Source organism: Diadema setosum, chromosome 13 (assembly GCF_964275005.1).
Source record: "Diadema setosum chromosome 13, eeDiaSeto1, whole genome shotgun sequence".
In the NCBI taxonomy this organism is placed as follows: Eukaryota; Metazoa; Echinodermata; class Echinoidea; order Diadematoida; family Diadematidae; genus Diadema; species Diadema setosum.
In genome coordinates, this window is record NC_092697.1 from 10,041,313 (window position 1) to 10,055,188 (window position 13,876).

The 13,876-nt window shown below is 35.7% G+C and overlaps 1 protein-coding gene across 1 annotated transcript in view; it reads left to right on the plus strand.

Moving 5' to 3' along the window:
- The window catches only part of LOC140237163 (angiopoietin-1 receptor-like), a 29,771-nt gene that overhangs the window by 3,678 nt on the left and 12,217 nt on the right, over window positions 1-13,876 (plus strand). Inside the window, exons 2-4 of the mRNA XM_072317104.1 lie at window positions 6,091-6,414; window positions 11,000-11,287; window positions 11,654-11,791. Coding sequence (XP_072173205.1) covers window positions 6,091-6,414; window positions 11,000-11,287; window positions 11,654-11,791 — 750 coding nt within the window. The remainder of the gene's footprint in view (window positions 1-6,090; window positions 6,415-10,999; window positions 11,288-11,653; window positions 11,792-13,876) is intronic.

Genomic DNA, 13,876 nt, shown 5'->3' on the forward strand with positions numbered 1-13,876 from the left:
GGGGGGGGAGTTACGTGAATGTGATTACATTGCAAAATACCTCATGCAATTTTGTTATCATATCTTTATGAAACATTGAGGTGTAAGTTACACATCCCTACCATCATATTTCCTTTAGCATGAATTATGTTTGTTGAATGGAACTACTTCATCTGTGATAAACATAATGCAATCCAATCAACATAATAGGCCTATATATGATTATATGAATATTTCCTATAATTCGATATAGTATATTATTTTAGAACCTGCTTTATGTACTACATTTCAATTTTCATAAAATCAGTAATCTTTTCCAACACCATTGCCAGTATGTTTCGTTTCTTTTGTGCTTTTTTTCCAATCCTAGTTCATGCAGATACGAGTAAATAGGAAGTCACGTGACAAACCATGTCCTTGGTGCTACGTCCTTGAATCCCCTCGTATCCATTTCTTTGAATCATTCACGAGGCTTCCACCAGAAAATGTTACCACTGTTTATACTTGACTTAAGTCGTTAACTTCCTGGATTTGCGCATCGAGATATGATACAATTATTGCCGCAATAATTCCTCTGGAATCTCAATAAGGAATTAAAGTTCTCGCCAAATTCCTAATGAAATGACTCATATTCTTCGTCCCTCCTGACTATCCGAGGCAAGCGAAGGCCATTGCTCAAATCTTGAAATCTTGTCATTAATACAGGCTGCCTATGTACAGGCTGCTTTATATGCATATATGTATATATATTATATATATTGAAGAGTTTGTTCGCAAAAACCGATAAGTCCATATTTGCCAAATGGAGATATTTGCGATTAAAGGTCAAGAAAAATAAAGAGAATAATAAGAAAATTTTTGCTTCTTTTGACCATAACTTCAAAAATGTACCTCTATGTAGTGACCAATATATCATTTAAAAGGTATTATTTTGTACTTTATGACAGAGACCGTACTTAAAAATCTTCAAAAATGGACTTATCGGTTTTTGCGAATATATATATATATATATATATATATATATATACACATATATGATTTACATATGTTACAAAGGTCATGAACTTTTTTGATGTAGTGATTAAATGACAATATTGTTTCTTTTAAACATATGTTTTCTAAATAGACGCTACAATGACACATCTTTGGCGTAGTTCTTGGTGCTGAATGAAATTAAAATTGTGGTGACACACTAATTTTCCGTAACTACAGACAGGCCCGTTGAAATTTATTGTAGCTCCATTTCTTTTTCTCTCTGTTTTTTTTTTTTTTTTGGGGGGGGGGGAATAGTGTGCGACAGGTTAGGGAATTAATTTCAATGCCAAAATAAGCCATTAAAAGTTTACCATACTTGAGCCAATAATGAAATCGAGTTGTAAGATTCCTTTACTATTAATGAGTATATAGATATAAGAACGACCCAAGTCCATGGAAGACCATTTCGAGTAAACTAAAAAAAACTTCATATCTTTTTTGTTTGTCCAATAATATTCTATTTAACTGTGATGGGAAGGCAACATTGTATATACAAATTAGAACATATATTATTATGACAATTAACATTAACATTAATTGTGGAGACGCCATTTTGTGTGATGGACTTGGGTCGTTCTTTGATTCATATACATGATATTTTGCTATAGAGATGAGAGAAGGACAAGAGAGGGCGCTATAATATGAATGTAAGAATGACCCAAGTCCTTCATTCTTACATTCATATAAGATTTAACTCATTAATTATTTCAGGCACTTCCGGGGGTAATTAGGACTTATCATTTACACACAAGATGAGTCCATGCATAAGCTACAATTTCCCATGTCAAACTGAATTTGGCCAAAAATTGGACTTGGGTCGTTCTTATATTCATATACTCATTTCTATTGAGCTCAAATTATGTATGTTGAATGAAACTACTCCATCTGTGATAAATACACACGATATATATAAAAGCACAAAATGATATTGTGAACAAAGCATCATTTTGATATTTCCAATGAATTCGTTATACCATGTATTTGGAGTGCCTGCCTATTTTCCCAACAAGCATGCCATACATTTTTATTCTTATAAAATCTGTATCTTGTTAAACACCATTGTTTTGAATGTTTCGGTGGTCCTATAATGCACATGCAGATTAGAACAGAGAAAATGAGGTCAAGTGATACAGCATACCTTCAGCGCTACTGTTCCTCAAGCCTCATTGTAGCTTTTTGTATACTTTAAATCATTTACAAGGCTTCCACCAGAGGATGTTACCACTTTCACTTTCGATATTGATTCTTGATGAAAGTGGATAACTTACGGATGTTCCGCTTGGGAACAGATGTTATTGCCGGGTTTTCTTTTTCTCTCTCCTCTGAACTCTCAATAAAAGTTCTCGCGGATTTAGAAAGAACTAAATTCTGCTATAAAGAACACAGTGTCACACAGTGTGAAACACGTTATAGTAAATTTACATTGAATGCTACGTGAAACTAGGGGAGAATTCTTTGAAATAGTTTCGACTTCAACGATTTGGAAGAACTATATCAATTGCTTATGAACATAATTATACCATCTCATCATTCTGCCTCGCATGACAGTCTGCTGAAACGCCTATTACAACAATGTTCTTTCTGCACTTTCCCGACTTTTCATCGAGGGTTTGGTCATATCCAGCGATTGTTGCTATGATTGCAATTTTGTGTGCAGCAGACGTACACGGTAAGGAAGACAACTATGTTACACAAATTTATAACCAATACTGATAATGTTGCCGCGGAGTTGTTTTTATGGTTTTGATGGTATACATCAATTAGCATTGGTAAAAGAGAAGGGATTGATATGTGATGATTTTGATGGTGCTGGATGAAGCTTGGATTGGAGTGATGATGATCTAATGAGTGGTTAATGGGTTTAGTAGTAAAGGCTGACAAACGATGGAATTGATAATATTGATAATGAATGATGATTTCGGGAATTCACTAATACTGACTAGATGATAGTGGTATATTGAATATTATCACTGTATACCACCACTGTTAATCATCACTAAAAACATCTTCAATTTGGCAGATAATGTGATTTATATAGAAGCTTGATGCTTGATGTTTGATGATGGTAATGATCCAGATGACCCTGCTGGAAAGAACACAGTGTTTCACAGTGTGGAAACTCACTGTGAAACACAATATAAACGCATTGTGAACATAATGTGGATTATTTTCACATTGTTAAATCGAGCGTTTTAACATTGTGGACACATTGTGAATCATCAATTCACTGTGTGAAGCAAAACATTATTATGGGAATTCTCTGTGAAAAGCCACACCGTAGTGTAAAATCATCTTCATACTGTTAAATTCTAGCGTTTTCACATGGTCGACTATGTGAACACATTGTGAGCACACTGTGGGACGCTGTGTTTTTTTCAACAGGGGAGGTATGAAGTAGTAACAAAGATTTTAATTGATGGTGATATATAATGAAAGATGTTCATTGACAAATGGTGGTGGTGTGATGATGTTTATGAATGATGATTTAGATGATAAACACAGATTGAAGTGAGGACAGTTATGATACCAGTGTATTATATGGCTTGGCGGTTACACAGTTATGTGAAGAGTTGATAGTTTGTAAAATCTGAACTGAATGCTGTAATATAATACCAATGTCTCTTGCACAGTAAACTGTGTAAATGTAGACCACTTCAGAGGACTGCCGCTGTCCTATAGTGATCTTACTGCGAGTTGTAACGTATAGAGTATGCAAGAGCTTCGTGCAAGTTTTGTACTTGTTATTTTTCCCGAATTTAATATGATTAAATACATTGCTAATTTTTCTGTGTAGACACACTAAGCTGACCCGTTTCTACTTTCGGAAAGATGTTTTCAACTGCGTGTGGGAAATGTTTGAGTAAGTTGGCTGTTGGAGTGGGTGCCCGTTCATTCAGTCTAAACTGGGATTCAACACTGGCTTATTTTTCTCTATACCTTGACATGGTTGAGAAAGCTATTGAAAATATCATGTATTCAGCGAAAAAGAAAAATCCACGAAAGCTTTTGGCCTTGCCTACTGAAATGCTAAATATCATTGTTTGCATTTTTTCAACGCAAGCACTGACATGACTGAAGAACCGAGACTTTTCATTGGTGTGCTGTCTTTCGAAGGCGATGATCGGAACAATACAGTTGCAAACCACATTCTCAGTGGCGTATTATAGCTATAATGACTCCTCAGACTCGAGTATGTTTTGGAAGCTGCTGAAGTACGTTCGCTCGTCAGTATCGGGTGAAAGTGACAAGTTGGTCCAGAGAAAGGTCCAACCCTCCCAAATAGTAAATTGATAACTTCTTTATATCCCCCTTTAAAAAGTAAAACAGGGTTCCCACTTTAATAGCCGAGTTACAGTGCCGAGCTTTGGCGAGTTGTGGCGAGTTGCCTCAAGGGGCACTCGCGCTAACTCGCGTAAAGCTCTTCATGTAACTCGGGATAACTCGCGACAACTCGCGTAACTCGTGGTCAATCTGCAAAACTCCCCGTGAATTCGCGAGTGGTTGAAAAATTTTTGAACATGTTCAAAATTTTCCGTAACTCGAAGTAACTCGTGCTGAACTCTTTTAAACTCGTAATATACTCGTACTATTCGTAACAAACTCTCAATACTCGGACGAAGCTCTATTGTGCTATTTTGTCTTTTATCCATATTTCTCCATGATGTATGTGAGCATGAATGAAAAGTACTTTTATGTATAAGTAGTAGTTTATTCTTTATTAAAAATCACACCCGTCACACGGACGGCCGGCCTAAAAAGGCCTATGAGTGAAACATATACATCAAACATTATAAGTAATACAAAATATATAAATGTATCATGTAAGACATACAGACAATAAAAAATATAACAGAACAAAAGAGAGAATATGGTGGGCTAAATAATACATAAAAGAGATCAGAGTGGGAATATAATAAATTGTTACGGCACGTTAAAATAAGGTTGGCAAAACTGCCTACTTGACAGCACAGTGACTCTGATGACATTAAAACAAAGGAATTGTTGGTTAATGTGTATGTGTATGTGTATGTGTATGTGTCCCCCTCTCTTTTTCATTTTTTCTGCCTAATAACACTTGTGTATAGTAAGCCTCACATGTAAAGTCAACATCTCATATGAAACTGACAAAATGAATAGTTCACCTTTTTACTAATGTAACGTTACAAAATTCTTATATGCATTGGTTGACCTGTACAAGTCGACGAATTGCATACGTTAAAATGATTTTCGTTTGCAAGCTAACTAAGAATAAAACAGAAAGACCAGAGTTGTGGTTCAAATATCTGCAGCGCTGAAGAAGTCCTACGCCTGCAGAATTTGGGTATGACACACATTTACACTTGAAGCATACATGTATATACTAGTACATACACATACAGCTTGTACAAGTAAACACTTGTGTGTTTGTGTGTGTGTGTGTGTGTGTGTGTGTTTTAGTTTACTTGTCAAGTTACTAGAAGGAAATACACTTTAAATGCATGATCAGCTGTTTCTGTCTGTTAAAAATCCTGCTGTCATACAGGAGTATGGGGGAAATTAATTTATGTTTCTTCTCCATGAACACCAGCACACTAGCAGCGGTGATGATGATTTATAGCGACCAATTGGATCGCTTGCCGGGAGAGTTTATGGCTTAATATATACATTGCCATTCTCTCGATTTTTAAATGCATTCATTTTCTATTCGCCGCCCTTCCACTACAACGCACAATTCGTATGAAGTTTGAGTTTTAATTTGGGTTTCTTACCAACGGATTATGCAAATGCTTTACAAATCTGTTGCCATATGAGTTTCGTTCTGTAATTTTTTTTTAAATCTCTAAAGTGATTTTTATTCCTTCTCTATGCCATATCACTGATTATCTTTATTTGAAAAACAATTTAGCCTCTTTTCTATTTTAGGGTTTGTTTTCTATCATTTCTTAATTCCTTGATGTTGTCTTAGTCATTATTACGATTTATATTTTCCTATCTTCTCATTATGGTATTAACAGAGTCAGAGTAGTTCCAATGTATACTGGTCAGAAATGAATGTCACAAAAGGAAACATTAAGCAACCCCTTTCTCCCTTTGCAGGTCAGTCACCCTTCATATCAACAATCAGCCAATACTTCACGAGTGCAGAGAGTGGAAACTCGTTCTTTACCTGTTTTCGAAGTGCACCGGATATCGATGCCACTGTTTCCACTGGTCGCTATGTCTACACAATGAATGGTCTACAGAGGAACCCCGATCCTCCTGATCCACAGATCCGTTCTCTTAATAGTGATCCCATAATACAGTTTCATCAAACATTTCTCTCAGATATCACTAATAACGAGGCATTTGGTGCATTTTATTGTTCAGCCACCAAAGATAGACAGTCCACTGTGGTGCCGGCAATATTTCTGAGGTCTAATGGTAAGTATGAAGAAGTCATATTGTAGCCCTAATATTGACAAATGATGTCATAATCATAATCATACACTAATAAATCACATCTTGTTCAAGGGTATATTCATTCACGTTTTACAGACAGGTCTGGCTGCGAACACTCTTTACAAAAGGGCAAGATTTTCTGTTTTTGTAGTGAATATCCAGAAAAATCCCAAAAGCAATACAAGAAGAAAGAGTGCAATCCACAATTATCTTTTGATTTACGTCAAAATATTATAAAACAAATTAATTACAATTTAGCTTGGATCAGAAAGCCCGCAAACACAGACGCAGAATGACATGTGTACAGTTGGAGCAAAAGAAGTGTTTTGGAGTAATGGGTCACTGAATAAAGGACACATAGCATTTTCTGTTTGTCTGGAGCATGTATGCATTGGCTTCACTGAGCAACATACGTAACAATGTGAGGATGGACATCACTCAAGCAAGCGGCACTGGACGTGTTCATCTTTTGTAAAGAAAAGAAAAAGTTTAACTCTTGCTGAAGTTTGTCGAAGTACATATTTTATGGTGGGAAACTGTCTGAAACACTTTCAGGTTTTCTGCACAGCAAACTATATTGCAAATTTAATAGGAAGCATAATCATAAGCAATGTACCATGTATTAATGTACACAGCAAAAGTATGGTTCCAGAGGCAGAACTTAATGATATGATTTCATTTCATTTCATTTCATTTCATTTCATTTCATTTCATTTCATTTCATTTTCATTTTCATTTTCATTGCCCGATCAAGCATACTTGTGCACACGCTGTAGGGGCCTGCCGTCACGCTCTCTGAATTCATCATGAGCAATTCCGCACTCTATTAAGTTCGTCTCCTTCTCTCTGCCTCTCTCTCTCACTTTCTACCAATCAATCAGATTAGATTCGGAGGTCAAGGTCAAATGTCACCAAACTGTGGTGTTAATAGGCATTTTAGCTGTAACATGATATCAGCTAGAGGAATATTAAATGACTTTCGTTAGAAAGGAACAGCGTAAATGAAAATGCATTTTTTTCCCGCCACTCTATTTCTCTCCTCCCTCCTCCTCTCTGCCTCTCTTTCACTTTCTATCCATCAATCAGATTAGATTTGGACTAAGAGGTCAAGGTCAAATGTCACCAAACTGTGGTGTTAATAGGCATTTTAGCTGTAACATGATATCAGCTAGAGGAATATTAAATGACTTTCGTTAGAAAGGAACAGCGTAAATGAAAATGCATTTTTTTCCCGCCACTCTATTTCTCTCCTCCCCCCTCCTCTCTGCCTCTCTTTCACTTTCTATCCATCAATCAGATTAGATTTGGACTAAGAGGTCAAGGTCAAAGGTCACCAAACTGTGGCTAGGTAGAGGAATATTAAGTGACTTTGTTAGAAAGGAATACTGTAGTGTAAATGAAAGTGATTTTTTTCCGCCACTCTATTTCGTCTCCTCTCCCTCCTTCTCTCTGCCTCTCCCTCACTTTCTACCCATCAATCAGATTAGATTTGGAGGTCAAGGTCAAAGGTCACCAAACTGTGGATGTAGTTTACATTTCAGCTGTCACATCAGCTAGGAATATTAAGTGACTTTCGTTAGAAAGGAGCAGTGTAATTGAAAGTGAAGTTTTCATAAAAGAGTAAAATACCAATTCTAACCCCTCCATCGGCTAGGAATGTCCAGTGGTGCTGAAGCATCCTAAGCATATTATGTAAGTTGATGGAAAGGGGAGACAGGGAACTATTATGGACATGTTAAGGTGAGTTGCAAAGGTCAACGTCAAAGGTTTGTGTGCTTTGGTTAAAAATATGCTAAAACTATCCAATGACTATTGACTAGGGATAAAAAATGAATAAATTACGTGAAAATTACGAGGAATATACATAATATATATATATATATATATATATATATATATATATATATTCAAGGTTAGAGGTCACAAAAATCAAGCAGTATATTACCCCTTAATGTCATTTTCAGTCATAAAACATTCTAGGGACCATTCTCCGAAAAAAAGTGTGCAATTACAGTTGTACAAATGACAAAAATTCAACATAAAAGATTTCATTCATGTGTTATCAATGCAGATTTTGATCCCCTAGGAATACAAAACAATCAACGGGTGATTTTTGAAAGCTCATATTCTTTCTATAGAAACATTTCCAAACGCAGAGTCCTTTTTTCACATGGTAGTCCATATATCAGCTACGAAACCATAGGTAGTATCTTAGAAAATCGTTGATTGTCTGCGTATTTCTCGCTTAAAAATGGCAATGCTTATGTAAAACTTAAAGCTTAAACATAAATAAACATCACAGAGACATTTTGGAGTCAGACGTGATCTAATGTGAAATGAAAATAATCCTGATTTATAAAGTGAAGGCTAAATAAAAAGCAAGAAAATACATACATTTCGACCAAAAAGTTACATTTTTTAAACATTTTACTAATTTAACATTGTACCTGCATTTGTATTATATCAACAATCTCATTGATTACGTATGAAAAATCATGAATATGTATTACACTTCTCATAAATAGCAAATGCCAGGATAACATGTCTGCCATATTAAATACATTCTGGATCGGAAGAAGAACGATGTGTGGTAACGTATCTCACACATCAAAAGTTCCGATAGCATACGTTTCAGACCCAGCACCAATCATGCCAATAAATTCTTTGAACTTGTAAGAACATCACAATCTGTAGTGATTATTTTCGTTAAAACACCGCACTTCTAAACGTAAAGAATGATTTCGTCATAGCTAGAATATTAGATAACCCTTCGATAAATCTTTGAGAAATACGTGAAATACGAGAACCAGACATAAATCCACAGTACTTTTTTTCTGATATAGTTCCAAAATTTTGTAATTACATGGAAGAAGGTAAAAATTAAGTTGGAAAAGATTTCTATGCGCATGATACGCACGAATTCAATTTTGCGTTGTTCCCGTCTGTAATATATTAGGTCTCACGAATCGAAAAAAATGGTTACGCGTCTGACAAAGCAGTTATATTTATTGACACATTTTACATCAAACCCAGATCACATGATCATGTGATTAAAAAAACCTGATGCAAAACGTTAGACATCAAATCCTACAGTCATTTTCAGAGCATTGTGCAACCAAGGAAGTGCTCTTGACTTTAACCATAATACTGAGCGCATTCATTATTATGTAGATAAGATGCAAAATTAAAATGAACAAAGGTATAGGGCATTCATGTAGCCTCGTTTGCTGTGAAGTTGACAACATAACGTGGGTACCAGACTTTAGCCCTTAAAAATCCTAAGTTGATTTGTACAGACAAAAATTAATTGTGTTATAAGACGCTGAAACATTTTGTAAATGCCATAATTCTAAGGGATAATATAGTTCTGGTTTAGATGAGGATTCAGTTTTTAACCTTTTGCAAGATGACTGAAATTCACTTATACTTGCGAAAAGTTTATTTGATGAAAATCGGTTTAGAAATGGCTGAGATATCCATAATAAAGTAAAAGGAAAACGTTCAAATAAAAGTAGATCGGCCATATCACATCCTGTCAGGGCCTCTTTCTTTTACATTATTTTGGATATCTCGGCCACTTTAAAACCGATTGTTCATTAAATAAACTTTTAATTCCTTTTAAAACTGCATGTTTTCTTATCAAGTCGAATAGAGCACGATGTCAACCGGTTAAATCCGCGCACAAAAGCGCGTCGCGGTTGGTAACGTATCTGATATCAGCTCATCGTAACAGTAGGTTTCCACGGCTTCGGATCAGTGTAATTTTTTGTTTGTAACAAAAGATTCCATAATAAAGCATGGTTCCATGTACAATTGTGTATGCGTGAAGTTGACTTTAACACATTAAATTACAGTGCTATGCGGCATTACTTTGATCTTCTCTTAAGAGTCTCAAAGAGGGTAACGTGTCTGACGGCGATTTGGCGACATAATTTTAATGATCTCCTAGAGAAATATCAAAACATCATATTGCTATGTAATATTATTTTTCATTCAGGCACTTGAGGGGCAATGGAATGAAGCACAAAAGATTGATTTAAATGATTCGTTAATTAGTAAGAACTTGTTATATGAGCACGTCCTCTTCTGGCGACATAGGGCTTTAGGGTTACATCAAACTTTGGATCGTATTTCTAATACTATCCCGCGGGTCCCAATAGCTTTAGTGATATTTATTTCACAGGTCTAACCCCTCGAGTGAATTCATCTAAAAATGTTGATTTCTGAGGATCAAAATACATGTATAGATTTAAACTGTACGAACATGCTGGCAACACGAAAATCGCAGTGTTGCACACTTTTTATGTAGATAACAAAATCCAATAGTGTTATCCATTATAATGGATAACAAGTAGAAATGGAATAATTTCCTGTGTGTGTTTTGGTTTAAAAGTCAATCCACGAGGCCAATGGTCAAGGTTAATGAACTTATAACCAACCTGTTAATGAAGGGCACTCTACTTACAATGGAAAAGTGAATGTGTGTGAAAATGGATGCATTCCTGTATCAATGGAATCACTAGTTCTTTTATTCATTTGTCGAATGCATATGCTTGAATTATTGCAGCTAGGTTTGTTCCAGCAGAAGGAAGATTCTCAAAGACTGTGAATGCCGGAGATGTGAATGTGACAGTGGACTTCTCACCAGTGCCACCCATCAGTGATAACATGGAAAGAAATTGGAGACACAATGGGTCGATCCATCCCGATGATACCCTGTATAGGTCTACTGGAGCAGGAGCAAGTTATACCATTGTGGGAGAAGTCACACCAGCAGATGGAGGGGTGTATGAACTACACATGCGAGGCGAGAGAGGTTTGGCTAGAGCTGGCTTGTTGCGACTCATTGTGAGAGGTAGGCTGATCATGACTACATTTACAGATGTATATGAGTGTTGGCCGACTAACCCAATTGATTACTGGATTTTTTAAATTAATATCTGTAAGACACTCGCATTAATCATTGCACAGTATACGGTATGTAAGACAAAGCCGGGCGGGGGTACATAAGCATGATATAATATTCTTTATACATGATGTTACGTTAAGGCAATTGTTGAAATAAAAATTGAAAAAGAAAAGAAAAGAGAAGAGTCTCTGGCTGATTACACAAGTCCTAATCCCAATAAGATTTTCCTTGTGCCAAAAGGAAAACAAGAAATCTTCCCATATGGGGATGATACGATATGAAAGGGTTGACAATGTGTTGTATCTTCAATAGAGTGTCCAGCTGGTCGCCACGATGTACTTGGTGGATGTCTTCAGGCCTGTCAGTCATGCTACAATGGAGGCATCTGTCACAGTAAGACGGGAGAGTGTGTTTGTCCCCCTGGTTTCATGGGAGGTCAGTGTGAGCAGAGTAAGTAAATACGCTAAAATGTTTACTGACATTGTTGGGGCCTTTCATCTTTCCTTCTGAAAAAAAAAAATGATGAGTAGGCCTGTCACTTTCATTTCACTTGGTCTGGTTGTAGTCATGCACAACACAGTCCTATTTAGGAACATTTCAGTAGTATGATATCTACAACATTTCGTGCAGTCCTGTGAGGTGAGGTTTGTATAGACTTACGTGTATTGACTAAAAGTTGGTTGACTGATTGATTAATTTGATTGATTTATTTTGTCCTATATTCTGCTTAATATAGGCCTACTGTAATGAGAAAGTATCAAAGTACACAAATATTACATGTGACAAGAAAAGATAGGTATTACGTAACTTTGTGCATGATATCCCATTGCTAAAAGAACTAGATGTGCCGATCGTTAAAAATACGGTGAATCACCTTATCTCAGAAGTCGGGGACTCGTATTAGCAACATGATAACTGCTGGAAAACAAATTGTACACTATGTCATATGCATACACATAATAAACTGATCAACAACACAGAAGGCCACCAGCATATTCAATTCAATTCAATTCATTTATTTTCATTCTTCTTCTTTTTTTCTTTCAACAAAAACATAACACACGATAAATCAGGTAGCACATCATAAACAAAAGCATTTGCCTTTGCAATAAACAAATGATATCGATAAACATAAGAGCGCATACTGGCAAATAAAATGATAATACAAAGTCATGCTTCAGTTGAAAAAAAGGGAAGAAAGAATAGAGAGGTCCACTAAAAAGCAAAGCTTGTAGATTGTGAACCACTCACAAAACTTATGAATTACTATAAACACTTGTGACAAAATATGATATACGACAGGACGGGACAAAACAGAAGAAACACAACAACATGACACAACTTTCCAGAATAGGAGAAAAGTATGGAAGGAAAGAAAGAAAGAGAGAATGAGAGAATGCCTACACGCTGAACAAGGGAAATGGAACAGGGGATGGTAGAGAATGTGCTTCATAGAGTTGGTGCTGCATGCAGCTGAGCAAGGATTGTAATGGCTACTTCTTTACGTTATAATGAATTCGATGATTGAATGATATGGTAAGCTGAACATCAACAATGATGGTGGCCTCACAAGAAAGAAACAAGATAGGCTAAATTTTCACTCTTATGCTCAACAATCACCTAATATATGCACCTCTCGCAGGTTTGATGAGTAATTGAGTGTTGCGATCATGGTATAGCTGTGTAGAGAATAGTACCTTTTAGTTGAAGTGGACTTGAATTAATAGGGTAAAAATCAATTAAAATGAAATTCTCGTCAAAATAAGATTAAACAAAAAGAGTAAGAGAGAATTAATTTCACAACACAGTGTCATTACGTAGTTACATAAGAAACTTACTGTTCCATTACTTTGAAGAAAAAAAATCATGAAAATTATTTCTAGTACAAACAAGTTTAATGCCCTGAGACTGTCACCATTGCTCAGTCACAACATCCGAATAATGCGATTCGTAAGACGTGTACATAATATATATATATATATATATATATATATATATATATATATGTATATATATATATATACAGTACAATATACATACAATCGCAAGCAAGCATACATATGCGTATGTGTGTATGTGCGTACATGTTCGTTTTATGTACATGTGTGTACGCACATGTTTAGTCATACGTGTTTTCAAGTGCTTATAATATGTATGCTTGTTTGTGATTGTATGTACGATTGTATGTATGTTATATTATGTAAGACTGACGCATATACACTCCTATCAGTAATGTTATGTTCTACCGTCTCTGCCTCTATGACTGTCGTTATTATTTTCATTAATTTCCTGTTCATCATTATTTTTTTGTTTATAATATCCATGTTCTGTATTTTGTCTGATTTGTCCTCAGTCTTGATAAAGGGCAGGGCCCGAAAGCTCGAGAAGTAAAATCAAATTGTGAGGCTTCAAAAGCTACGTCTACCGCCTCTTCTCCTCTTCTTTACTCTCGTTATATATATATATATATATATATATATATATATATATATATACTAATGTTTGTAATTAATCCGATAAAGGTCAGTTGTAATG